General features: G+C 42.2%; 1 protein-coding gene across 3 annotated transcripts in view; it reads left to right on the forward strand.

Annotated features, from left to right (window-relative positions):
* Window positions 1-1,300: 1,300 nt before the first annotated feature.
* Window positions 1,301-25,271, forward strand: part of tm7sf3 (transmembrane 7 superfamily member 3) — a 56,199-nt gene continuing 32,228 nt past the window's right edge. Inside the window, exons 1-2 of one of the 3 annotated variants that reach the window (XM_078536891.1) lie at window positions 1,301-1,432; window positions 22,306-22,460. In XM_078536891.1, coding sequence (XP_078393017.1) covers window positions 1,405-1,432; window positions 22,306-22,460 — 183 coding nt within the window. In that variant the 5' untranslated portion in view covers window positions 1,301-1,404. Of the gene's footprint in view, window positions 1,433-2,681; window positions 3,107-22,305; window positions 22,461-25,271 lie in introns of those variants that run through there. The other 2 variants (XM_078536889.1, XM_078536892.1) reach the window with 2 other exon arrangements.

Consider the following 25,271-nt stretch of genomic DNA (forward strand, 5'->3'; position numbering starts at 1 on the left):
GCACCCATTCAATCATCGAATAGGAATCATCCAATCAAGAACAAAGAGAATTAGCCAATTGCAGACATCCAAAACAAGAAATTGGCCAATCAAAATCACAAGCAGTCACAGCCTCAGACTTTCTCTCTCAGCCTTTTGGTTAATCAGTAAGAATGATAAACACTTGAAGCACAAGTGCCACTTTTAAAAGAGCACAAACAATAAATCCCAAAATTACGATAAAAATAGCATTAAAACTTTTCAAATTACAATGTTGTATCCCCTATGGAATCCAGTACCCCCCCCCCCCCCCCCCAACTCTTGCAGAGAGCCTCAAATGTTCCAGCAGACACTGCCTGCTCCCTTTCCAAAGATTCCTGTCCTTTCTTCTGTCCCCATGAGAAACCCTGGAGTCACCAGCTGGTCTCCAGATCAATCCTCACTCTGGCTCCAGTCCCCCAGCTGCCAACTCCATCCCTTTCCCTGGCCGCTGCCTGAGGCTGCACCAGACCATTCGCAGTCCTGCCGCCCTACTGGACCCTAAAGCTGAGCTTCCCACCCCATATCTGCTCCATCTTCATAATATTGCCCATCTCCAGCTCTTTTGCTGCTGAAATTCTCACCCATGCCTTTGTTACCCCCTAGACTTGGCTATTCTGATGTTCTCTTGCCAGGTGTCACAACTTAAGATGGAATTCCACCCACTGTAAACTTCATCTCATCCAAAACTCTGTTGCTTTAACCCGCACCAAGCTCTATTCACCTGCCACCCCTGCGTTTGATGACCTACATTGGCTCCTGATCTAGCAATCCCTCAAATTTTCGTCCTCGTATTCAAATCCCTCCATACACTTACTCATCTCTATTTCTACAACCTTCTCCATTCCTATCAACCTTATAATGCTCTTGTGAGTCACCTTGGAAGCTTTCATAACATATAATGCATAAGTTGATGTTGTTGAAATTGGCCTTGTACAAAGTCAACGAATCTCAACTCAAGGCTGCAAAATGATAGAGGTAATTTGGCTTATCTTAATTCATCCTATTGTACACCCATTGTAGAATCCCATTGATTTTAAATCGAGTCAGGCGTTTAGCCTCCAGTTCTCCATCCCAAAGTTTATTCCACACATTGATCATTCTCTGTGCGAAGATGGGTTTCTTCATTTCAGTTGCAAATTTGCCTTTTACCAGTTTGAGGCAGTCTCATCTAGTTCCATTCCCACAGTTTGATGTAAAAGTAACATTTTAGGTTAATCTTTTTATTCTCTTAACGATCTTATATCTCTATAACAGCATCTCTTATATTCCCTTTTCCAGGCTAAGAAGACCATTTCTCCAGTCGTTCAGCATTAACTCTGACTTTTGACAGTGAGGTTCATCTCTGCCCTGCATCCAGTATTTGAATGCCTGCATTACTTTTTGATGAACAGAACCAGATGCAGTATTCAAGGTGCAGTCTGACCAGGACGTTTTATCATTACCTCCTCCAACTTACATTCTACTGTTTTGGTTGCATAGTTAAACAAAGAAAGAACTTGCATTTATATAACACCTTCCACATTCTCAGTGCATCCCAAAGCACTTTACAGTCAATGAAAGTACTTTTGAAAAGCAGCCACTATTGTAATGTAGCAAATACAATAACCAATTTATACACAGCAAGATCCCACAAACAGCAATAAAGTAAATGACCAGATCATCTGTCTTTTGGAGGATGGTTGACTTCCCTGCCCTTCTTCAAAATAGTCCCATGGAATCTTTCAGTTCTATGTAAGAGGGCAGGCCAGGGCCATGGTTCAGTGTCTCATGTAAAAGATGGTACCTCTGGCAGTGCAGCACTCCCAAAGTGCTGCACTGAGATTGTCAGCCTGAATTATGTATTCAAATCTCTGGAGTCAGTCTTGAACTCATTATCTGATTGAGAGGTGAGAGTGCTACAGCTCCAATTAAGGAGGTGAAGTCCACATAAACATGAGGGGCTGAATGGCCTCTTTCTGTGCAGTAATTTCCTGGAAGAGTTAGTTAATATTTTAAATATTAAGATGTAAAGATAAAATAAACTAAAGGTACAGATTGCTTGGGATTAGAAGTTAATTAAGGGCTAAGAGTGGATGGAAAGAATACTGAGGAATTTGGAAGAGTAAATGGGAAATCGGGCACAAAAAACAAAATATTGCTGATGCTGGAAATCTAAAATAAAAACAGAAAGTGCTGGAAAAAGTCAGCAGCATCTGTGGAGACAGAAACAGAGTTCATGTTCCCGGTCCAGTATGACTTCTGCTGAATCCATAGATGCTGCCAGACCTGCTGAGATTTTCCAGCACTTTCTGTTTCTATTATGAAAAATATGACATTTAATTTGCAGCCAACCAACCAACGTTATAAAAAGTACAAGGAGATTAGCGATGAGGAGATTGATGGGTCTCAATGGTTAAAGCTGTTGATTAAACATAGGCAGAAGTTGGTTAAACTTACTCTAGCTAGGACTAGTAAATTAGATTACTACTCATTACATTGTATTACACCGATTAGGGGAAACAGTGGGTCCTTAAACAGAAAGATCCCCTTTTTAGAGTGACACAACTGATAAACTTTGGTGAGGTCATAACAATCTATATTTATAGAGTTCCTTTAATGTAAGAGTCCCAAAGCACTTTTCAGGGGCCTTATAGAGTGTGGTTCCCTTGCTCTGCCTGGAGCTGGTTGAAGTTAGTCCCGCTGCACCGGGCTGTGAAGGGTTAATCCAGCTGGGGCTGTTATATGAGTTCACATCACGAGTAGTAAGTGTAATCAGTAGAAGGTAAGGTGCCGGATATTAAGGCGCTGTTACGGCTCTGCCTGGAGAAGCAGTGAATCAGTTTGGAATCTAGGTTAAGAACAAAGTTTCAGCAGGTTCTGGGAGTGTCTGTGTTCTACTTAGACCTGGGAGGAGAACCAAAGTCACACAGCAGCTGCTTGAAGCCGGGGAGAACAGCACAGCATGAACCGGTAACCTCAAGACAGGCAGACAGACAGAGAGAGAGAGACCGTCGCCGCGACATGTCCTTCCTCGGGGTGAAGTGTGCGGGATGGGCTGCTCCCCTCCTGCTCCTACTATCCATGTCCCTCTCCCAGTCCCCATCAGGTGAGTCTTCACATTCACCCCGCTAGGTTCATCCAACTGGGGTTTATTCTCTGGGTTGGAAACGGCTGCTTTTTCTTTAAAGCCGTCACTGAATATGGATAAAGATGAGTTACATTTTAAATCGTTACTTTTTATCTTGGGTTATTACATTGTTCAAAGTGACAAAGAAACTAACTTCACAATCCTTAACCTTGTCTCTATCCATTATTTCTACTCTTATATTCATCAATAAACCCAGTAAAGAAGTCAAGAATAGCTTCTAGAGTGGAACTTGTTAGCAACGAGTGGTTGTGGTGAATAGTTACTCTGATCTCTAACCCATAGATCATCAGTAATTATAGAGTTACTGTTAGGCTTGGCAAAGGAGCTTGAATATAAGAAATGTTTTGTATCTACTATTCTAATCTGGTTAAGATGAACTCCAAAGGTCTGGTAAAGTAATTAAATATATAATGAAGAATATAATGCTAAAGGCACAGCAAGAGCAGAGAGACTGGGGCATACGCACATTGTTAAAGGTGACAGGGCAGGTTATGAAGTGGACCCTGAGTTTCATGAATAGAAGCATAGAGTGCAAAAGCAAGGAAATTATGATGAAACTTTATTTAAACAAACAGTTTTAGTCTCAACTGGAGCATTGTGCCCAGTTTTGGGCACCACATGGGTGTGAGAGCTTTAGACAGAATACAAGAAAAACTTCACAAAAAAATGGTTCTGGAATGAGGAGCTTCAGTTATGAGGATAGATTGGAAAAAGTTGGGGTTCTCCTTGCAGAAGGTTGAGAGGAGATTTGATAGAGGTGCTCAAAATCATGAGGGGGGTCTAGACAGTAGATAGAAACTGTTCCCATTGGTGGAAGGATCGAGAACCAGAGGACATCGATTTGAGATTGGCAAAAGAACCAAAAGTGTCATGAGGGAAAACTTCTTTTTTGCAGGAAGTGGTTAGGATCTAGAATGCACTCCCTGATGCTGTGATGGAGGCAGATTCAATTGTGGCTTTCAAAAGATAATTGGATAATCTGAAGGTAGAAAATTTAGAGCTTTGGGGAGAAGGGTAAGAATGGGACTTGATGGGATGAATGGCCTCCTGTGCTTGTAACCATTGTGGTTCTAACTGGGTTAACAAATGTCTCAAAGTGCAGATAGCACCAATCATATTCTTGTACTACTGAATGAGAAGGAAATATAGTATCAAAAATGTAACTTGCTGTGTGCATTTTGTGTTGGACTAAGTCAGAAGGTTGCAAGTCCAAGTATTGCAAACAGGCTCTTTTAGCTGACACTTGAGAGGGTTATTAAGGGATTTCTACAATGCTATGACATTTTTTTTGGGGGGGTGGGGGAGCGGAGATATTAAGCCAAGGACCCATCTGCCTGTGTTGTGGACACAAATGGTCCTTGGGAACCAGTTGATTAGCTGGTGGTTTGTCCTGACCAATAACCCTTTTCCACCTAATATTTACCTAATTTCCCCTTAAATGTACCCAATTATATGAACCACTCCTGTGGTAGTGAGTTCCACTCAGCATAAAAATGTTCTCCTGAATTCCCTATTGGATTGATTAGTGACTGTCTGTCTTATATTTATGGCTCCTAGTTCTGCTCTTCCTCCACCAGCAGAAGCATTCTCTGTCCATCTATCCTATTAGAGTTGATTTTTTTCCAGGCAACTTTTTTTTGTGGAAACATTTAACTTTATTTGCAAGACAGTAGCAGCAACTACACGTGTGCGTCAAACTCTATAACTAAAGAAAAACTCCCCTGTACTGTTAACACACTGGTTTACACATGTGACCTTACAACACAGGGTTATTCTTAAAGCTACAGTCCTACATTTCCCAAACTATAATTACAACACCTATCAAACTTTCATAATCCTGAAAGCCTCTTATTTGGGGGAGATTCACTAGAAATCCATAAGACATAGGAGCAGAAGTAGGCCATTCGGCCCAACAAGTCTGCTCTGCCATTCAATGAGACCATGGCTGATCTGATAATCCTCAATTCCACTTTCCTGCCTTTTCCCCATAACCATTGCTTCCCTTACTGATTAAAAATCTATCTCAGCCTTGAATATACTCAACAACCCAGCCTCTACAGCCCTCTGTGGTAAAGAATTCCACAGATTGACTACAAGGATTTGAAAACAAGGACAGGAATTTTAATCAAGATGGTTTCCAGCCAAGTGACAATGTAGATCAGTGAGTGCAGGGGTGATAGGGGAACAGGACTAGTGCAAATTGGGACACTGGCAGCAGAGTTTTGGATGACTTCAAGTTTATGGAGGGTAGAATGTACCAGCCAGAAGTGTTGGAATAGTTGAGTCAAGGATTAATGAAGGCATGAACGGGGATTTCAACAGTAGATGAGCTGAGATGGGTGATTTTACAGATGTGGAGACAGGCCATTTTAGTGATGACATAGATGAGGCCAGAAGTTCATATTTGGATCAATTGTGACACCGAGGTTGCAAACAGACTGACTTAACCTGAGTGCTGGGGGAAGGATGGAGTCAATAGCTCAGGGGAGGTGATGGCGAAGTGGTATTATCACTGGACTCGTAATCCAGAGACCCAGGGTAATGCTATGGGGACCCAGGTTTGCATCCTGACATGGCAGATGGTGGAATTTTGAATTCAATAAAAATCTGGAATTAAAAGTCTAATGATCTTGCAAAAACCCATCTGGTTCACTAATGCCCTTTTTTTGGGGAAGTAAATCTGCCATCTGGAGGAGTCGAGAGAGGTGGTGGTGAAGCTGGGTGTTAAATAGGAAGAAAGTGGCCTTCAGGAAACTTATCAAGCTCCTGATTTGAGTATTATTGATGACTTGAAATCTAAAATTGGGAAGAGAGAGGATTAAATACACCCACTAACATTGTTGAATGGTAGGAGGCTGTAGACTCTGCTTAACATTAATAAAGCTTATGAAATCACAGTCATCACAGTCAATATTAGTGGAATGGAATTGTGATCAAAAATGTTCAATGCTCTGGTATAAATCCTTGTAGATTCTGGCTGTTGGAACACCAGGGAGACATTTGAGAACTGGAAGCAGAGAAGCTCAAAGTTGTTTTCCTAATGTCACCTTGGGCTGAACTTAGGAACAACTGGAGAAGTTTGAGCTTTTTGGCTTGGAAATAAGGCATTTAAAGATGATAGTTCAAAACTGGGGGTTGGGGTAAGAAAGTAAATTGAATGTAGGACAAAGGAGGCACAGTTTCAAGCTAAAAACATAATTTCCTGATGTCAGTCCTATACTTATGTAGTGGCCAATGTGTGTGATACGTTAGAGGCAAAAGCCTAGAATTGTTCAAACAATTGGGGACTTTAGAATCATTGGATAAAGTAACATAAACCAATTCCTCATCTTGATACAGGCAAAAACTCTAACCTGGATGGCATGTGCCAACAGTTTGCACGGTGAATCCTAGAACACTCAGTAGAGAGGCTGAAGGTGGGTGTTGTTGACAGGCTAAGGGGAGTGGGATAGTTTTTGGTTTCTCCAGATGGGATGGGAGGAGCAGTTGGATGTATAGTATGAACTTGTACATTTTGGAGGCATTAGAGACCAGGAGGCCATTTGGCTCATCTAGTCTATGCCAGCACTATGTAGAACAGTCCAGTTCCTGTTCCCTGCTCGGTCACCATAGCTCCGCAAGTTAATATTCCTTTTGTCCAATTTCCTTTTGAAATCATTTTCTCCATTTCCACCACCCTCAGCGGTGTGTTCCAGGTCATTGGCGCTCAGTGTTTTTAATTTTTAAAAAAAGTTTGTTCTTGCACCTCTTGCCCGATCTTAAATCTGTCCCTTACTCCTTGCACCATCAGCTAATAGGGTCAGGTGCTTATCTAAATCTGTCATAATCTTGTACAGCTCTATCATATCTCCCCTCAATCTCCTTTGCCCCACGAAGGAGAACCCCAGCTTCTCCAAGCTAACCTTGTAGCCAAAATCCCACATCCCTGGAACCTTCTGGTAAATCTCCATTACACTCTCAAGGAGACCCTGCCCCCAACCACCACCACTACCACTTTGCAACCTTCTGAAAAGTGTGGTGACCAGAAATGGACACAGTGCTACCTGGCTTCTACTTCCCCCTGGCTTAATGCTTTCTTCCTGGTAAAACTAGCTCATTCATTCTCATGCAATGGGCATTGCTGGCATTTTTTGCCCACCTAGTGATTCAGGCCTCCGCATCAGCACTGTCCTGAAAATGTTGGCCAGCTGTTTGGAACAGAATTGAAAGTATGTTTAATATAACGTGAGACATGGCGAGTTCCATTGAAACTGGATTAGCATCTTTGGCTCAAACCTGGCCTTGGGCTGATTTGGGTTAGAAGTTTCTAGTTATAATAAATGGGTGTAATGAAGGATTCTTTAATCCAGGTCCTTGGGTTTGAAGACCATGTGGAAAACTGGCCATAATTTATATGTAGGCTTGCCTCACATAGCTTGACCTGAGTGTACAGTGCAGTATTGAGGGAATGTTATGTCATTGGATGTGTTCTTTATGTGAGATAACAAACAAAGACCCTGTCTCTTTTCAATGAACATGAATCATGAATTTTATGGCACAGAGGCCATTTGGCCTATTGTCTTCCCCAGCCTTGAGAGCTATTCAATTCTGCTTCTCCCCACATTTTCCTTTTGTGATAAATACTCTTTTTTTTACCTTTTGAAAGACACTATTAAATCTGCTTCCACAGTGCCTTGAAGCAGCACATTCCAGATCACAACTTGCGATTTCCCAATTGAAAATAAATGCAAGGTCTTCTGGAGCCAGTGCTGTTTGAAGAACCCAAATGGATGGTGGTTTCTGACCTTGATTGCAAGAACAAAGTCCTCCAGATCCTGTCTAGCTCTGTTTGTGATCCCTGTAGCTGTTGCAGTGAATGGGAAAGCTGTAAGCCCCAAGGGGAAGGCTTGGGTGTTGTCTAAGCCCCATATGGTAAATTGATGTTATGGTGCATTGTTTACTTTTGGCCTGTTGATGTTTAGCACAAGCATTGCAGGCAGTCATTTTTTTGGAGTTTTCACTAGCAGATTTGGGCACCTGAAGTATCACTGTTCAAATGAGTAGATTTCGGGAGTAAAGTTGGTGGGGCGGTGGCAGGCTATGTGACTTTAAATCTGTGCTCGGATTTATAGTTAGTGCGTCACTAATATTGCTACCTTTCCTTTCACCTTATCAAGTCCTTGGAAGTAAGTGGATATGTATCTGAGTTCAGAAGTTATTTCCATGTTTTATTTTAATCTTTAGTCATTTACTAGCACGATGCTTACGTGATGGATTTAAATTATGTGGAGAAGATGGGGGTTCTTATTGCTTGGAGTAGAGAAGTTGAGATTTGATAAGAGCTGTTCAAAATTATCAATGATTTTTGCCAGAGTAAGTCAGGACAAACTTTTTTTTTCCCAGTGGGTGCAACCAGAGGGCAAATTTTGGGTGACTGGTGTTTATGTAGTGCTTAGTGCAGTAAAACACCCCAATGTGCTTCACAGAAGTGTAATCAAACTAAATTGGTCACTGAAGCTACATGTGACATTAGGGCAGGTGACGAACAGATTGGTCAGAGATGAGTTTTTAAAGAACAAAAGAGGAGTTTAGGGAAGGAATTCCAGATCTTAGGACCTTAGCAGCTGAAGGTGAGATGAGGGAGTACTTTTTTTAATGTGGTGGATTGTGGTGATCTAGAATTCACTGCCTAGAAAGTGTGGTGGAAGCACCCCTTTAAAACTATCATTTAGTCCTTCCAAAATTTCAACACTTCACCCTTCTGTGATGGGGAGAAGCTGTTCCCACTTATAAAAGGATCAAGAATGGGAGGGCACAGATTTAATGTGATTTGCAAAAGAAGCAAATGTGATGTGAAAAAGTTTTTTTTCTCACGGGTGGTTCGGGTCTGGAATGCACTGCCTGGGAGTGTGGTGGAGGCTGCTTCAATTGAAGCATTCAAGGAGGCATTGGATGATTAAATAGAAACAAATAATGTGCAGGAGTTATGGGGAAAAGGCGGAGCAATGGTACTGTCATGTTGCTCATTTGGAGAGCTGGTGCAGACACGATGGGCCGAATGGCCTCCTTCTGTGTTGTTAAGATTCTGTGACTGTCTGCATTAAATTTGACCCGCTGTGTGACTGCCCATTTCACCAGTTTATTTACTATTTTCTTCATTTATTTGCTACATTTGTAAGCTTCACACCATCTGCAAACTGAGAAATCATGCCCTGTACACCCAAGCCTAGATCATAATCTAACCCACAAGCAAGTTTCTATAAGTTCCTTGTCATGGACTGCTAATATGGAGTCGGTCACAATTTGCATCAAAACTTGAGGGGAGGGGGTGGGGTGTGTTGGTGGATGTGCAGAAGGGCTAGCAGACACTTCATCCATCATCAACTCCCACCCCACCCCCTTCCCCAACAAACTCCAATCCCTCAAACAAATCTTAGTTCATTAGAGTTCACCTTCCTCATTTTCCCCTCCTCTATACTAAGCTTTTCTTCCTCCTATACTGCACTGGAAGAAGTTCAGTATTGGTAGATTTTTTTTTTTGTCAGCAGGGAAGACTGAACAGGCTGGGGATCTTTCTCCTAGAAAAGAAAAGACTGAAGGGTGACCTGACTTAGAGGCCTATGTCAAACTCTCTCATAATTTTTCGAGTAGAAGTAGTGAAGATGTTTCCACTTGCAGGGTAGAGAAGAACCAGGGGTCATTAAATATAAGGTGGTCACAAATCCAAAAGGGAATTTTACTCAATGTGGGACCTGGCTATCACAGGGACTGGTTGAGGTGAATAGTGCAGAGGCATTTTTAAGAAGGAGCTGAATGACACAGAAAGGAGTGAGAGGGAGGATGTTCATGTGAAATATAGAATTTTGCAGGACAGAAATAGGCCAATAGGTCTATGTAATGATTGTTACAATCCCTGTAGAGACAGGTAGCTTAACTTAAAAATGAATTCCCTGGTAACCTACACAAAAGGAATTGCATGACAAGATTTAATATTTTAAGATTTTTACTGAAGCTAAAATCATCAACATCAACTATTAGTTACTTAATAAGCAACTAATGCACTAAACTGCAAAAAACATTTCCCATTGACTACTTTATACAATCTGAAACCCCACACAGCTTTTATACATAACACTGCACTTCCTGTAGGCATAAAATCTTGTGATAAAACTCTAAAGTTGCTCCTGGCTCGAACTGGATCCCTTCCCTCTGCTTCACCAGGGTGAATCTTTTGGTGTCCTTTTAAATGAGGTTCCCTTCACTTAATCATCGGCGTTTACTCAAATTGACGGTCTTTAATCTTCACATTCCTTTGCTCGAACAGAGATTTTGTCCTCACCAGCCCTCTGTGCGATGATTACCCTGAAAGCAGCCCTTAAGCTTAGAATAGCAGCACCTGTTGTACATCGTCTTCCCCAACACTCTTGGTCTGGTTGTCTCAGCCTGTGTCTGAATTCAGCAAGAATAGCTGCCTTCTCCTTTTGTGTGCAGATGGTAAAACTTGCTTTCAATAAGTTTCAACCTGGGCACTGACCCCATGGCAACCAGGTAACATGGGCTTGTCTCCAGCAATCTTCCTCCTTGGACTAAAGGAGACAGTATAAAACACAACCATTTTATAAGGTCTTGCATTTGTAGCACAATAGTGGTATTGGATAAAACTGTGGCTTTACTCCAGACAAGTTCTTACCCTTGCACTCAAACACTTGTCACATCTGAATTTTTTTTTTTCACATTCAGGCAAGTACTGAAATATTTTAATCTTTGAAGTGTGGTTTTTGTTCTGGGTTTTTTATTAAGGGTTATTTTCAAATTTTGCTTTGAGATATTTTTATTTGAAGCCAGTTTCTGAATTTGGGCTATTCGCTTCATTGACCAAGACAAGTCACAGAATCACAGAACTTTAATGGTACAGAAGGAGGCCATTCGGCCTATTGTGTCTGCACCGGCTCTCCAAGTGAGCATTATGACCTAGTGCCATTCCCTGCCTTTTCCCTGTACCCCTGCACGTTGTTTCTATTCAAATAATCATCTAATGTCCTCTTGAATGCTTCGATTGATCCTGCCTCCACCAGACTTCCAGGCAGTGCATTCTAGACCTGAATGTGTGAAAAAGTTTTTTCTCACGTCACATTTGCTTCTTTTGCCAATCACTTTAAATCTGTGCCCTCTGTTTTTGATCCTTTTACGAGTAGGAACAACTTCTCCCTATCTACTCTGTCCAGCCCCCACATGATTTTGAAAACTTCTATCAAATCTCCTCTCAGCCACCTGCTCTCCAAGGAGAACAGTCCCAACCCCTCCAATCTATCCTCATCCCTGGAACCATTCTTGTAAACCTCTTCTGCACTTTCTCCACAGTGTTCACATCCTTCCTATAACATTCTTCTCTCCACCAACATCAAGAAAAATGTGGCCAATGATGATCTTGCTGTTTGTGGGATCTCACTGCACAACTGGCTGCATTTACACTGGACCTTGGTTGGATGTCTCATTCAAAAAGACAGCACCTCTGACAGCGTAGCACTCCCTCAGTTCTATACTGGAGCACAGAATCTTAACTGACTTCAAGTCTATGGTGTGAGACGTGAACCCACGACCTTCTGACCGAGGCCAGCACGCTACCCCTTACCCATAGCCGACGCTGCTGTATGATGTTTGAATTTGGAGGCCGAGTCTGGCTCCACACTGGAAGGGTCCAACAACTCCTGGAGCCGTTAGGGTGCACATTTAGTACTGTAAATGTAAGAAGTGCTTCACACTAATATTGACCTGGTATATAATGCAGTTCATTGTGTAGCTTTCGCAAACCACACATGATATAACTTGTGATATTTTGTCCACAGTTGATGCTCTAGATTTTGAACTTCATTCTGCGATCCTGAGATCAGGGTGTTTGCTTTTGTATAAATCAATTAGATGCAGTAAAATCTGATCATGTGTAAATTTTTATCATGAGTTGTTTTTCTTACTTTAGAATTATCTCTCGAGGGCATACTGAATTCTGCTTGAACTACATGGAATTGTTGACCTGGTGTTTGTTTCTACCCATTTTTTTTTAGAAGAAAAAAATAAATTGTGCCCTCCCTCCAGGACTTGACTAAGATTTTGGTTCTTCAGTGAGTCAAGAATCAACTGCCCCCCTCCCCCCACCACCACCCCAACTGCCAAAAAAGTAATTTAGTTATTAGACTAAACATTAAGATTTTTAAGAATTCTATTGTCAAAAATTGATCTCCTTTTTGGAGTCTGGAGGTCCAGTAAAGAAACGTCAGTCAGTTTTTCTGTGGCTTAGAAATGGCATAGAGCTAATTAACTAAGTATCAGGGCCTGGCAACTGGGCTAGCCAGGAATCAACAGGATGTGCCACAGCAAGTTTATTGATGTGGGATAAAGAGATGGGAAAGTTTAACAACCTGGCAACATCTGCAAATGCTAGCTCACTTCCCCTACACAAGAGTCAGAAATGCTCAAATTGGTGTTGTAATCGCTAGCTGCATTATTTACTGACCCTCACCTCCTAGAATATTCAGAGGGAAAAAAACTAGGTCTTGTATGCTAACTCTCAACAGGAGCCTTTTGAATGAATACATCAATGTGAACTAGACAACATTTTTTGGCTTTGTTTGTGTGTATGATGCATGGATAATTTACTCCGGCTATGAGCAACAAGATTTCTTTATGCTTTGAAAGATCAAACCAGCAGTTGGCTAAATAGATGGTCTTAACAGAGGTCTTAATACCTCTTACAGAGGTGCCTGTGCAAGCTATAAAGCCATGTCCATGCCCAGACAAGAGGGTGATTTACATTATTGCACAGGCTTCTCTCTCTGGGTGTTTTAGGATATTTACAGTAATTTTACTTTTTTTAAAGTCACTCAGCTTTGTAATAATCTGACTCCTGGGTTGAATGATTTCCTGAAGGAACCATTCGGGATTTGTTTACAAAATGTAACCAATTATGAAATAGTTTTTGATTTTAATGAACTTTGTTTTTGTGCTTCCTCCTCCCTGTACTACTATCCTTGGGTAGCGCATGGGAGCGTGGGCAGAGCCTCAAGACAGATATGCATTTCTATAGCATCTTTCATGACCATTGGATGCCTCGAAGCGCTTTACAGCCGCTGAAGTCCAGTGACTAATGTTGACGAAAAAGCGTGTAAAGATTTCTCCCACTTCCTTTATTTGCATTGGGCAGAAGCTATTCCAGATCCTGCAATTCATACTGCCTCTGCTTACACCTTTTTCTGTCTTTTTTCACTTGTCTCGTTATCACTCCCTTTAGCACTGCAGCATGAAACCTATTGTTTTAATCTGTGCTGCCCTCCACCCTTTCACAGATGCTTTCGTTTTCTCTCTCCTCCACCTCCTTTCACACATTGAAAACCTATTTCATTTCTAACATCTCCCACTTCTGATGAAAAGGTCATCGACCGGAAATGTTGACTCTCTCCACGGTAACGGATGCTGTTGGATCCGATGCATATTTCCAGCATTTCCTGTTTTTAATTTCAAAATTCCAGAATCAGCAGTGCATTCCTTTCTTTTGAACCTGTTTTGGGTGTTGGTGGATGGATTAATGCTGGCCACGATACTAGGGGAGACTTCCCCATCTTTCATAATTTTTAAAAAATTTCATTCATTGGATGTGGGCTTCGCTGGCTGGGCCAGCATTTATTGCCCATCCCTAGTTGCCCTTGAGAAGGTGGTGCTGAGCCACCGCCTTGAACCGCTGCAGTCCATGTGGTGTAGGTACACCCACAGTGCTGTTAGGGAGGGCGTTCCAGGATTTTGACCCAGTGACGGTGAAGGAACGGCGATATAGTTCCAAGTCAGGATGATGAGGAAATATATCGCTGTTCCTTCACTGTCACTCGGTCGAAATGAGGGGACCAGCTGCAGAGGACGTTTTGTGACCTTAGTTTGAGATCCACCCTCTTTAATTGGACTGGCTTTCAATAGAATCTTTATCTTTGCTAAATTAGATCAGGAGCTGTATAACTTTGTCTGCAATTGGATTTGTTACGCTATGCATTTAATGAATATTTCGAACAACATTGCTTTTATTCAAGCTTGAGTAGAGTGTGTGGGCGTTGCAGTGCTAGCTCAATATTCTCTGCATTGGAAATTGAAACTCTGCATGGGGCAGTTAAAGCTTGTTTCAGTGGTTAGGAATTTTACACAGGCTAGTGCTCAGAGTCAAGTTAAGAGCCAGGTTTGAGATCTGTGCTTCACTTGTGATTGTTTCAAAAGTTGTTCCATATTATATCTGCAAGAACTTCGATTTATATAGAGCCTTTAGCATCAAACTTCCCAAGCTGTTCCCTTCACAGGAGCAAACCAAATATAATAATAAAGTATTGGGCTAGACGAACAAAAGCTCAGTCAGATATATTTTAAGTGTCTTAAAGGAGGAAAGTGAGGTGTAGGGAGGGTATTTCAGAGCTCATGGCTTGGCAATGGTGGAGTGATTAAAATTGGGAATGCACAAGAGGTGCAATCACGTTGTCTTTGTTTGTGAAAGCGTTCACTTTCTCGTGTTGGGTAGTGATTCATGCCGGACTAATATTGCACAGTTAACACATTGGATCAATCATTTCACAATTTGCCACCAGAGTTTGAAAAAGCTGGATAAGGTTGAACTTGTACCCCTTTTTACAACAAGGGCTGAAGTTAGTTTGGACCATTTCAAGGAGATGGTTCTGACATAACCGAGCAATCCATAATCTGATTTGCTTGGGGGAGGTGAAAGACTTAAGGTCCACTGTACTGAAGGAGGAGTTGTGCTATCTTGCTCTGCCCTACACATTAGAAGTGATTGGTGTGAGACTATTTTAAAAATCACTTCCATCTCAACTTCAAAAACTTCTCCTGTTTTACCACAGGTTCTAAAGCAAAAAGGAACGTCACCTTAAATCTCTGCCCTCTAATTGACACCTCAGTTGGGGGAAACCGGTCTTTCCTGTCTGTCCTATCTAGGCCCCTTATGGTTTTGTACACCCCAGTTAGGTCGCCTCTTAGCCATCTCTGTTCTAAGGTAAACAACTGCAGCCTATCCAGTCTCTCCTCACAGCTGCAATTTTCGAGACCTGGCAACAGTCCTGTAAATCTCTTTTTGTAATCTCTGATCGAGTGATTTCTCCTATTCGATCATTCATGTTCTTCTCTGTTTCTCTACGTTGATGGTATCTAATATTTTCAGAAATAAATTTTGAAATTTGCTCATGCATCTTTACACTCTCCTCTCCTAGTACCAGCCTCCTGAGGCTCTTTTTTTTTTATAAAATGGATACAGTTCTAAAATTTCCAAGAATGAGATTAATCTCCTTGGTATTTTCATTCTTTCATGGACATTGCTGGCAAGGCCTGTTGCCCATCCCTAATTGCCCTTGAGCTGAGTGGCTTGCTGGGCCAGTTCAGAGGGTGGTTAAGAGTTAACCACATTGCTGTGGGCCTGGAGTCACATGTAGGCCAAACCATAGAAACCTTATGACTTAGATGCCATTCAGCCCATCATGTCTCTGCTAGTTTTTAAAGGGGGGGAGGGGAAATCTAGCTGCTCATTTTAATCCCACTGTCCTCCTGGTCTGTAGCCTTGCAGGTTACAGCGCTTCAGATGCAGATCCAGGTACCTCTTTTTGAATGAGTTGAGCGTTTCAGCCTCAACCACTAACTTAGGCAGTGAATTCCAGGTATCCATTACTCTCTGGGTGGTTTTCCCTCATGTCCCCTTTAATCCTTCTATCAATCACCTTAAACCTATACCCCCTGGAAATTGACCCCTCAGCTAGGGGAAAGAGATCTTCCCTGTCTACCCTAACTCAGCCCCTCATAATTTTGTACACCTCAATTGGGTCATCGCTCAGCCTCCTCTCCTGTTCTAAGGAAAACAACCCTACCCTATCCAATATTTCTTCATAGCTACAATTTTCAAGCCCTGGCAGCATTCTTGTGAACCACCTCTGTGCACTCTCCAGCGCAATTATGCCCTTCCTGTAATGTGGTGACCAGAACTGTGTACACAATTCCAGATGTGGCCTAACCAGTGTTTTATACAGTTTCAGCACTACATTACTGCTGTTTTATTTGATACTTCATTGTATGAAATGCTTGCTTTTATTACTTTACCACCTTGTCCACCTACCTTGCCACCTTCAGGAACCTGTGGACATGCACTCCAAGGTCTCACTACTTCAATTCCCCTTGATATCCTCCCATTTAATGAGTATTCCTTGCTTTGTTTGCCCCCTCCAAATGCAATACCCCTCTTTTCTGGATTGAATTACTTTTGTCAATTTCCCAGCCACTCGACCAATCCATTGATATCATTCTGGAGACAACAGCTATCCTCTTCACCAGCAGCTACATGGTTAATTTTTGTCATCTGCAAATTTCCCATTCCTGCCTCCCACATTTAAGTCCAAATCATTAATATACAACAGGCAGCAAGGGCCCCAGCACTGAGCCCTGTAGAACACCACTGGAAACTGTTTTCCATTCACAAAAACATCCATCGACCATTACCCTTTGTTTCCTGTCACTGAGCCAATTTTGGATCCAACTTGCCACCTTCCCCTGTATCCCATGGGATCTCACTTTCCTGACCAGTCTGCCATGTGATACCTTGTCAAATGCCTTACTAAAATCCATGTAGACAATATCCACTACACTACCCTCATCAATCTTCCTTGTTACTTCCTCAAAAAAATTCTGTTAAGTTAGTTAGACACTATCTTCCCCTAATAAAACGATGCTGACTATCCCTGATCAATCTGTGCCTTTCTAAGTGATGGTTTATCCAGAATTGTTTCCAATAAGTTGCGCATCACTGAAGTCAGATTGACCTATTATTTTCTGCCCTAGCCCTTATGTCCTTTTTTTTCCCTCAAATAATGGTACAACGTTCACAGACCTCCAACCTCTGGTCCCTTGCTTGAGGAAGTAACAAGGAGGATCGATAAGGGTAGTGCAGTGGATGTTGTCTACATGGATTTTAGTAAGGCATTTGACAAGGTACCACATGGCAGACTGGTCAGAAAAGTGAGATCTCGCGGGATACAGGGGAAGGTGGCGAGTTGGATTCAAAATTGGCTCAGCAACAGGAAAGAAAGGGAAATGGTCGATGGACTCACTGGGGATCGTGTGCTGTAATATCAATCCCCACAGTTCCCTGAGCTGTGACAAATGTGAAAAAGTTTGATCGAACCTCCAAATTGCCCCAATCCTACCTAACTGTTTAATTTAGGTTAACAGAATACGAGCACCAGGTTTGTAAACATATTAAGTAAAATAACTGTTTATTGAACAAACTGTAATTAACCAGTGGCAAAAGAGAAATATGAACTGCTAATTTCTAACTCTATAACCTAAACTCTACCCCCTTCGTAAATCCCTATACACACACAAAAGACAAACAAAGACATGGATTTTAAGGGTGGGATAAAACAGTTCAATAGCACCAATTCCGGAGTACAGGATTCAATGGGTCGCTTTTGCTGTCTTCCAAATTCCTTACAGTTTTGTTGATGACACGAGGTGGTCTTCCAGCACTTTCAGTATTTAGTTCACTGGTTGAGCACTTGCCTTTCAATGTCTCTAACTGTGATTTTCCCCTTTTTCTCTTGACAGGGGTTTTCAGAGAGCAGGTTACAGAGTAATGAGGAGAAAAAGCCAGCTAGCTGCTATTGTGGAATTATTGGAATCTTACAGGGGAGAGAGGTTTTGGGTTTTTTTCCTTTTTGGGCTAGGAGCTATTCAGCTGCACTGCTCTTCATGCAAACTCTGGTCACCTGGTCAGGAGCCAATTACAATGCTGTTGTCAGGCAGCTCCCTTGGTCCAGGACTCCTTTCTGGCAGCATCCTGATTTTCATGGCACACACTGTTCCAGGACTGCAACATTGTGTATGTCTCTCATCCTGTTCTAGTGGACATGTCTTTCAAACTGTAGCCATTGTAATTTTAAAATCCAGATTCCAACAGAAATAAAAAAAAAAAAAATATGTTCCTTACTAGCGAGGATCAGAAAATGATAGAGCATCTGCTATTTCTTGCCTGGCTTCTTTTAACAGCCTGTGAGGTGAGAGTGACTGCCCTTGACATCAAGGCAGCATTTGACCGAGTGTGGCATCAAGGAGCCCTAGCAAAACTGGAGTTAATGGGAATTGTGGTGGATTTGGGTGGGTGGGGGGGGGTGGGTGGGGGTGAGCGAGCGTAGTGGAATTTTCCGTTGGTTGGAGTCATACCTAGCACTAAGGAAGATGGATGTGGTTGTTGGAGGTCAGTCATCTCAGTCCCAGGACATTACTGCAGGAGTTCCTCAGGGTAGTGTCCTCGGCCCAACCATCTTCAGCTGCTTCATCAATGACCACCTCTCCACCATAAGGTCAGAAGTGGGGATGTTCGCTGACAAGTGCACAATGTTCAGTACCATTCATGATGACTCATACTGAAGCAGTCCATGTCCAAACACAGCAAGACCCCTGGACAATATCCAGAATTGGGCTGACAAGTAGCAAGTAACATTCATGCCACACAAGTGCCAGGCAATGACCATCTCCAGCAAGAGAGAATCTAACCATTTCCCCCTTGAAGTTCAATGGCATTACCATCACTGAATCCCCCATTATCAACATCATGGGGGTTACCATTGACCATAAACTGAACTAGCCATATAAATACTGTGGCTACAAGAGCAGGTAAGAAGCTAGGAAACCTGTGGTGAGTAACTCACCTCCTGACTTCCCAAAACCTGTCAATCATCTACAAGGCACAATTCAGGAGTATGATGGAATACTCTCCACTTGCCTGGATGAGTGCAGCTCCAACAACACAAGAAGCTTTACACCATGCAGGACAAAGCAGCCAGCTTGATTAGCACCCCTCCCACAAACATTCACTCCCTCCACTACTGCCCAACAGTGACAGCAGTGTGTGTACCGTCTACAAAATGCGCTGCAGCAACTCACTAAGGCTCCTTAGTGCAGTACCTTCCAAACCCATGAGTACTACCATCTAGAAGGACAAGGGCAGCAGATAGATGGGAACACCACTGCTGGAAGCTTCCCCTCCAAGCCATGCACCATCATGACTTGAAAATATATTGGCTGTTCCTTCACTGTTGCTGGGTCAAAATCCTGGAACTCCCTCCCTAACAGCACTGTGGATGTACCTACACCACATGGACTGCAGTGATTCAAGAAGGCAGCTCACCACCACCTTCTCGACAGAAACCGGGATGAGCAATAAATTCTGGCCTAGCCAACACTGCCCACATCCTGTAAATAAATTTTAAAAATCCATCCTAGTCCTAGTGATTTATCCACCTTCAAGGCTGCCAGTCCTCATAGTACTTTCTCTCTCTCTCTGCTTATTGTATCTAATATTTCACACTCTTTAACTAGAATGTCTGCATCATCCCTCTCCTTAGTGAAGACAGAGACAAATTACTCATTGAGAACCCTGCCACATCTTCTGCATCAGCCCACAAATTATCATGTACATCTCTGATAGGCCCTACCCTTTCCTTAGTTATTCTCTTGCTCTCAGTGTATTAATAAAACTTTGGGTTTTCTTTGATTTTACCTGCCAATAGTGGGTTTTTTTATATCCTCTTTGCTTTCCCAATTTCCTTTTTTTATTTCACCCCTGTACTTTCTATACTCCTAGGCCTTCTGTAGTATCTTATGACTGTCGTGCTGCTTTATCTTGGCCTGTATGTTTCTGGATAACCACTCTTTTTTTTCTTTGTGGGGACGTGTCTTCTAATAGCTGTATCCAGTCCACTCTCGCCAATTCACCTCTCAGCTTTGCAAAATTTGTCTTCCCCAACTTAGAACTTTCACTCCTGTTCTTTGTCCTTTTCTATGATGATAAATCTCACTGTATTATGGTCATTATCTCCAAAATGGTTCCCCCCTGCTGCTGCTACTTCCACTTGCCCAGCTTCATTTCCTAAGACTAAATCTAGGATTGCACCCCTGAAGTCATGCTGGCTGAAAAAGTTCTTTTGAATGCAGTTCAAGAACTTTGCACCCTCTGTGCCCTTCACACTGTTCGTATCCCAATTGATATTCAGGTAGTTGAAGTCCCCAACTATTGTTGCTCTATTGTTTTTGCACTTAGAAATTTGCCTACATGTTTGCCCTTCCACAATTTTAAGACCTATAGTACACCCCTAGCAATGTGGCTGCCCCTTTTTTATTTCTAAGTTCAACTCATGTGGCCTAATTTGATGCTTCATTTAGTATATCACCCCCACCCCCTCACAGCTGTAACTGATTCTTTAACCAATAATGCTGTGCCCCCACCTTTTTTATCCTCTCCCTACCCTGCCTGAAAACTTTATCCAGGAATGTTGTGCTGCCATTTTTGTCCCTCCTTAAACCAAGTTTATAGTGACAATATCATGCTGCCATGTATCTGTGTGCCCTCAGCTCATCGGCTTTATTTACTATTCTTCTTGCATTTACATATACACCTTTTAACACTGCCAAATTTCTGTGCTGTACACTTTTTTAACCTGTGCTGCTTCTGTCTTTCAGAGTCACTCACTAATTCCCCATCTCCCGTTCCTTGCTCTGAATTTTCCCTCAGGTTCCCAGCCCCATGCCCATCTAGTTTAAAACCCCCCAACAGCACCAGCAAATCTCCCTGTGAGGATATTCATCCCAGTCCTGTTCAGGTGTAGACTGCCTGTCTTTTACAGAACCCACCTTCCCAAGAACCTGTCCCAATATCTCAGCAATCTACTGCTTTCCCTCCTACACCAGCTTTCCAGACACATGCTTATTTGCTCAATTCTCCCTATTTCTATACTTTCTAGCATGTGGGATTGGGAGTAATCCTGAGATTACTGCTTTAGAAGTCCTAAAGTTAATGGTAGTAGATTTCCTTGCTTTAAAAGGATGTAAGTGAATAAGATGGGTCATGACAATTGATAATTTCATGGCAGCATTGCTGAGACAGCTTTCAATCCAAAACTTGAGTTTAAATTCCACCAGTTTCCATGGTGGGATTTGAACCTGTGCCCCAAGAGCATTAGCCTGGGCCCCCTGGATTACCAGTCCAGTGACATTACCACTGCAAGGAGAAAAAGCAAGGATAACTTTTGGATATTTTGCTAATGGAAATAGTGGATGATTTCAGAAAGGACAAATACTCTTTTCCACCAGCTCCACTGAGTGTCTGCCTTTCTGATATGCCGAGGGAAGGTAGTGCAGCACAACGATTGGAGTGTTGGGTGACCAATGAGATTGTGGGGGCAGGGCAATTAAAGGGAGGAGATCGCGATGAAGCATCTGGAATATGTCCAACCAGAGTTGGCGACCCTAACCCCTTCGCTCAAATTGAAGACTTTGACTTTCCTTTGCTTTTCACAAATGTCTTCAAGTAGGTATGTGGTTAGTTGAGTTCATTAAACAAATGACCAGCCATCCTTTTATAAATCCCCAGAAAAGGATAGTCACCATGCAGAAGGGAACTTGAGGGGTTTGGGGGTGGGCAGGAAAGAAATGGAGGCAGATGTATCAATAAACAAGTGAGGCATTTTTGGGGGAGGAAGAAGATGCTTGCATTTATGCCCTGCCTTTTACACCCTCAGGCCATCCCAAAGTGCTTTGCAGTGAATGAAGTATTGAAGTGCAGCCCATCTTGTAATGTAAGAAACATGGCAGCCAATTAATGCACAGCAAGCTCCCACAAACCACAATGTGATGACCAGATGATCTGATCTAATCTAATGTTGGTTAAGGGATAAATGTTGACTAGACCATAACTTATGGAACTTGATCAGTTGAAGTACAGGATCACCATTTAAGACTCTGCTGTAGTACTGGGGGAGTGCTGCACTGTTACTAGTCTCATTTGTATAAAATGTTAAACATGGTCCTGTCTGCCTTCTCTGAATGGAGATAAAATATCCAATGGCACTTTTGCAGGAGTTCTCCCTGGTCTCCTAGCCAATATTTATCCCTCCACCAACTGATAAAACAGATTCTGGTTAATTCCTGCTCGATTGTTTGTTATGCTTATTACATTACTATGACTTTAATTGAAAAGGATGTCACTGTTTGTAAAGCAATGACGTGTCATGAGGTGGTGAAGATGCTATATGAACAGTTTCTGAGTTTCTGTCTGTAGTCCAAGTGGTGTAGTTACATGTAATTCTCCCCCTGTGCAGATCGAATTGAATTTAAACTTGGAAGATTTCAAGAAATAGTATTAGTCAAGAACAAGACATTTGATGCCTTTTTGTGGAACATTCCGGAGGACGTAGCATTCATCATCATTCAAGTGCACACCAAATATCTTAATACACTTCTATTTTTTTATAAGGTATGTGATTTGGTTTTAAATGTGTACTGAATTCAACTTCCCATTGCTTTCAAACTTGTTCTGTAGCTTGGATAGGTAGTTCAATATAATGTTTTAATTGCCACCTCTCTTTCTATAACCAGCCCCCTGCCCCTCAACACTGCTGTGTTTATAATGCTGTTATAGTGTGTTGGTTGTGATTGGCTAAGGAATAGGTTCAAAGCATAGTCTCTACAATATTTATTGTTGAACATGACCTACTTGTACATCTGTAAATAGTTTTCAGTTTAAGCCATGTGTTCTCCATGCAGACCACTCCTAGTTATGTGACATCTTCACATCATGTGGGTGGTACTATTTCTCCAGTCCCACATGAATCCTTTCAGTCCTGAACACCCTAACAGTCTTTATCCAAATATATTGACATTTATATTTACACACTACCCCCTTCTCCCCACACCAGCCCACCCAGTCTCTAACTTCACAGGTTAAAATGGTCTGGAGGTTTAATGACTTTCCCTGATTGATTGTGTTCTTTTGAATCTTGGAGGATTGGTTGTCTCACCTTTTGACTTCCTTGTTTTGATTTACTGCAGCTTCCACTGAAGAACAGCTATCTGGTGTATTGTTGGCTTGAGTTCCAACAATTGCTTAACCCAAATGTATGATGGAAGGTTTTCTTATTGGATCTAGACTTATCCTCTTCATTTCTTTGCTGTTGTACTTTACTCCATCTATAGGTTTCCCCCTCGTGGTCAGATGTTGTGGGTTTATCCCTTGCTTTATGATGACTGTTCCCTGTCTTTTTCATTGAGTTGACGCTGGTTCCCTTTAACCATTTTGTCTGCTGATTTTCCTCCTCCCCCCCCACCCCCCCCTTGGAATGATGACTCCTTGTAACCACTGGTTCTTGAAGTTTTGGGGAATCCTGGATTGTGGTCTCCTAAGGTAATTGTAGGCAAGACTGGAAACTGAGGGCCTTTGATGTCTTGCCGTTTCTCCAATTGCAATAATCCTGATGTGGTAGGAAGATCACCATTTTCGTGGTGATTCATAACATGGAAGGGGTGGACATCGCCTGGTTTGGTGGTTCTTGTAGCTCATTTTCTCTGCATCCTGGGCCACCAGTTCTGGTGGATGGGTAGATGTAGGTGCACTTACTAAGTGGTCAGCATTGATAGATGAGCGTGGCATTATACCCAGCATCTCCCATCATCTGGGTGTCTCCTTCAGTGAGCGGTTACTTTCCATCCCCTTGGAATGTTTTTGGAAAGTAATTGGATTATCTGCCTCAGCAAAAGTACTGCAACCCCAGTCAAGGTCATCCATTTGAGGATGTTGATTCTGTTCCTTGACATCTTCACTATCTTGAGGTTGAGGGCAACACTGGCATCTCTGTCTGATTGTGAATCACATAGCGTCTCCTGTGTAATTGCTCTCACATTGGAGTGATTCTTGAAGCTTGTCTATAACTGGTAGTCTGATCTCTCCCGGGCTATATAATGTTTCAGTTGTCTGCAGCCAGATGTTTGCTAGCTGTGATTCTTTATTGGACTGTCACACTTGCCCCTGTGCCCAATTTAAAATTAAGTGATATGCCCATTGACACATGCCTGCATTCCAGGAGGTATATCTGGGATCTTTAACTTTGCCCAGGAAGCATTGTTGCTCCTTGTGGTGAGACTCCTCTACCTCCATTGAGGGTTTTGTGTATGGAGATTCACTTGTGATCCTCTGTCTAGAGGTTTTTGATCTGCACATCTTTCCAAAGTGTCCAACCCCCTTACAATGGAAGCATTCTGCAGAATCTGCAGGACACTGTTTGTGCCTGAGGGGCTTTTTGGCGTCGCTGCGCTGTCATGGTTTACTGCGTCTTGAGTTTTGATTCCATATGGCCTTTTTGCCCTGAGGTGTCTTTTGCATTTTGTTATTTAATGAGCTGTGCTATCAGTGGAAATGTTTTGTACTCTGGCTTGTTTGCACCATTTTGATGTGGCTCTATAACACTGATGGGCTTCATTGTATTAAATCTTTGGATTAAACCAGGTCAGAAAGGGGTGTAGTCAGTTATCCCAACCATGATGCAGTCCCACATCACCTCAGACTTGAGATCACCACGTTGACAAACTTCAGCCAATCAATGCAGGTCATTGATGTATGTTCTGATTCACCAGGTTTCTGGGCCATTTTATTAAATGTTGCTTTTTCCAATATTTTTTTACTCTGTAGGTTAAATAATCAAATTTATGATGTCTTAAAATTTGTCTGATTTATTTAAAGCCTTGCTACCACATCAGCAATTGCACCAACTGAGTACAATAAAGTATTGACTTGTTCAGCCTCTGTTTTATTGTTTAAGCCTGATACAATTCTGTATCTTAATCTCTCCCTCCATAGTGTCCAATTCTGTGCCTGGCCTGGCCCTTCCATATGCCCAAAGTCAGATTACATTCAGAAGCCATTTGCTGTTTTCAGCTCTGAGGCTTGCTTTAATTGTATAAAACTGCAGCAATGAGGTTTTCTGGCGCCGATTGGGGTTTCACTGATGCATCATGTGGTTACTGAGCCATTTCTTTGAAGTTTAAAAATAGTTGATTTATTTAGGGCCGTTACTACTTTTGCCTTTTGGGGAATTGATTTTTTTTAATGGCCGACTTTGAACTTTTTTTCCCCTCGATTCAACCACATGTTACGGCACCAAATCCAGGCTCGGGCTGCGGTGTGTTTTAAGTTGTGCTCTTTTAAAAAAAAATTACCTCTTTCCCCCATGTTGCATGGTTACGGAGTCTGAATTGAAAGTTTTTAAGCATTTATTTTAAGGTTTAATCACCC

Source organism: Cetorhinus maximus, unplaced genomic scaffold (genome assembly GCF_964194155.1).
Source record: "Cetorhinus maximus unplaced genomic scaffold, sCetMax3.hap1.1 HAP1_SCAFFOLD_1633, whole genome shotgun sequence".
Taxonomy (NCBI): domain Eukaryota; kingdom Metazoa; phylum Chordata; class Chondrichthyes; order Lamniformes; family Cetorhinidae; genus Cetorhinus; species Cetorhinus maximus.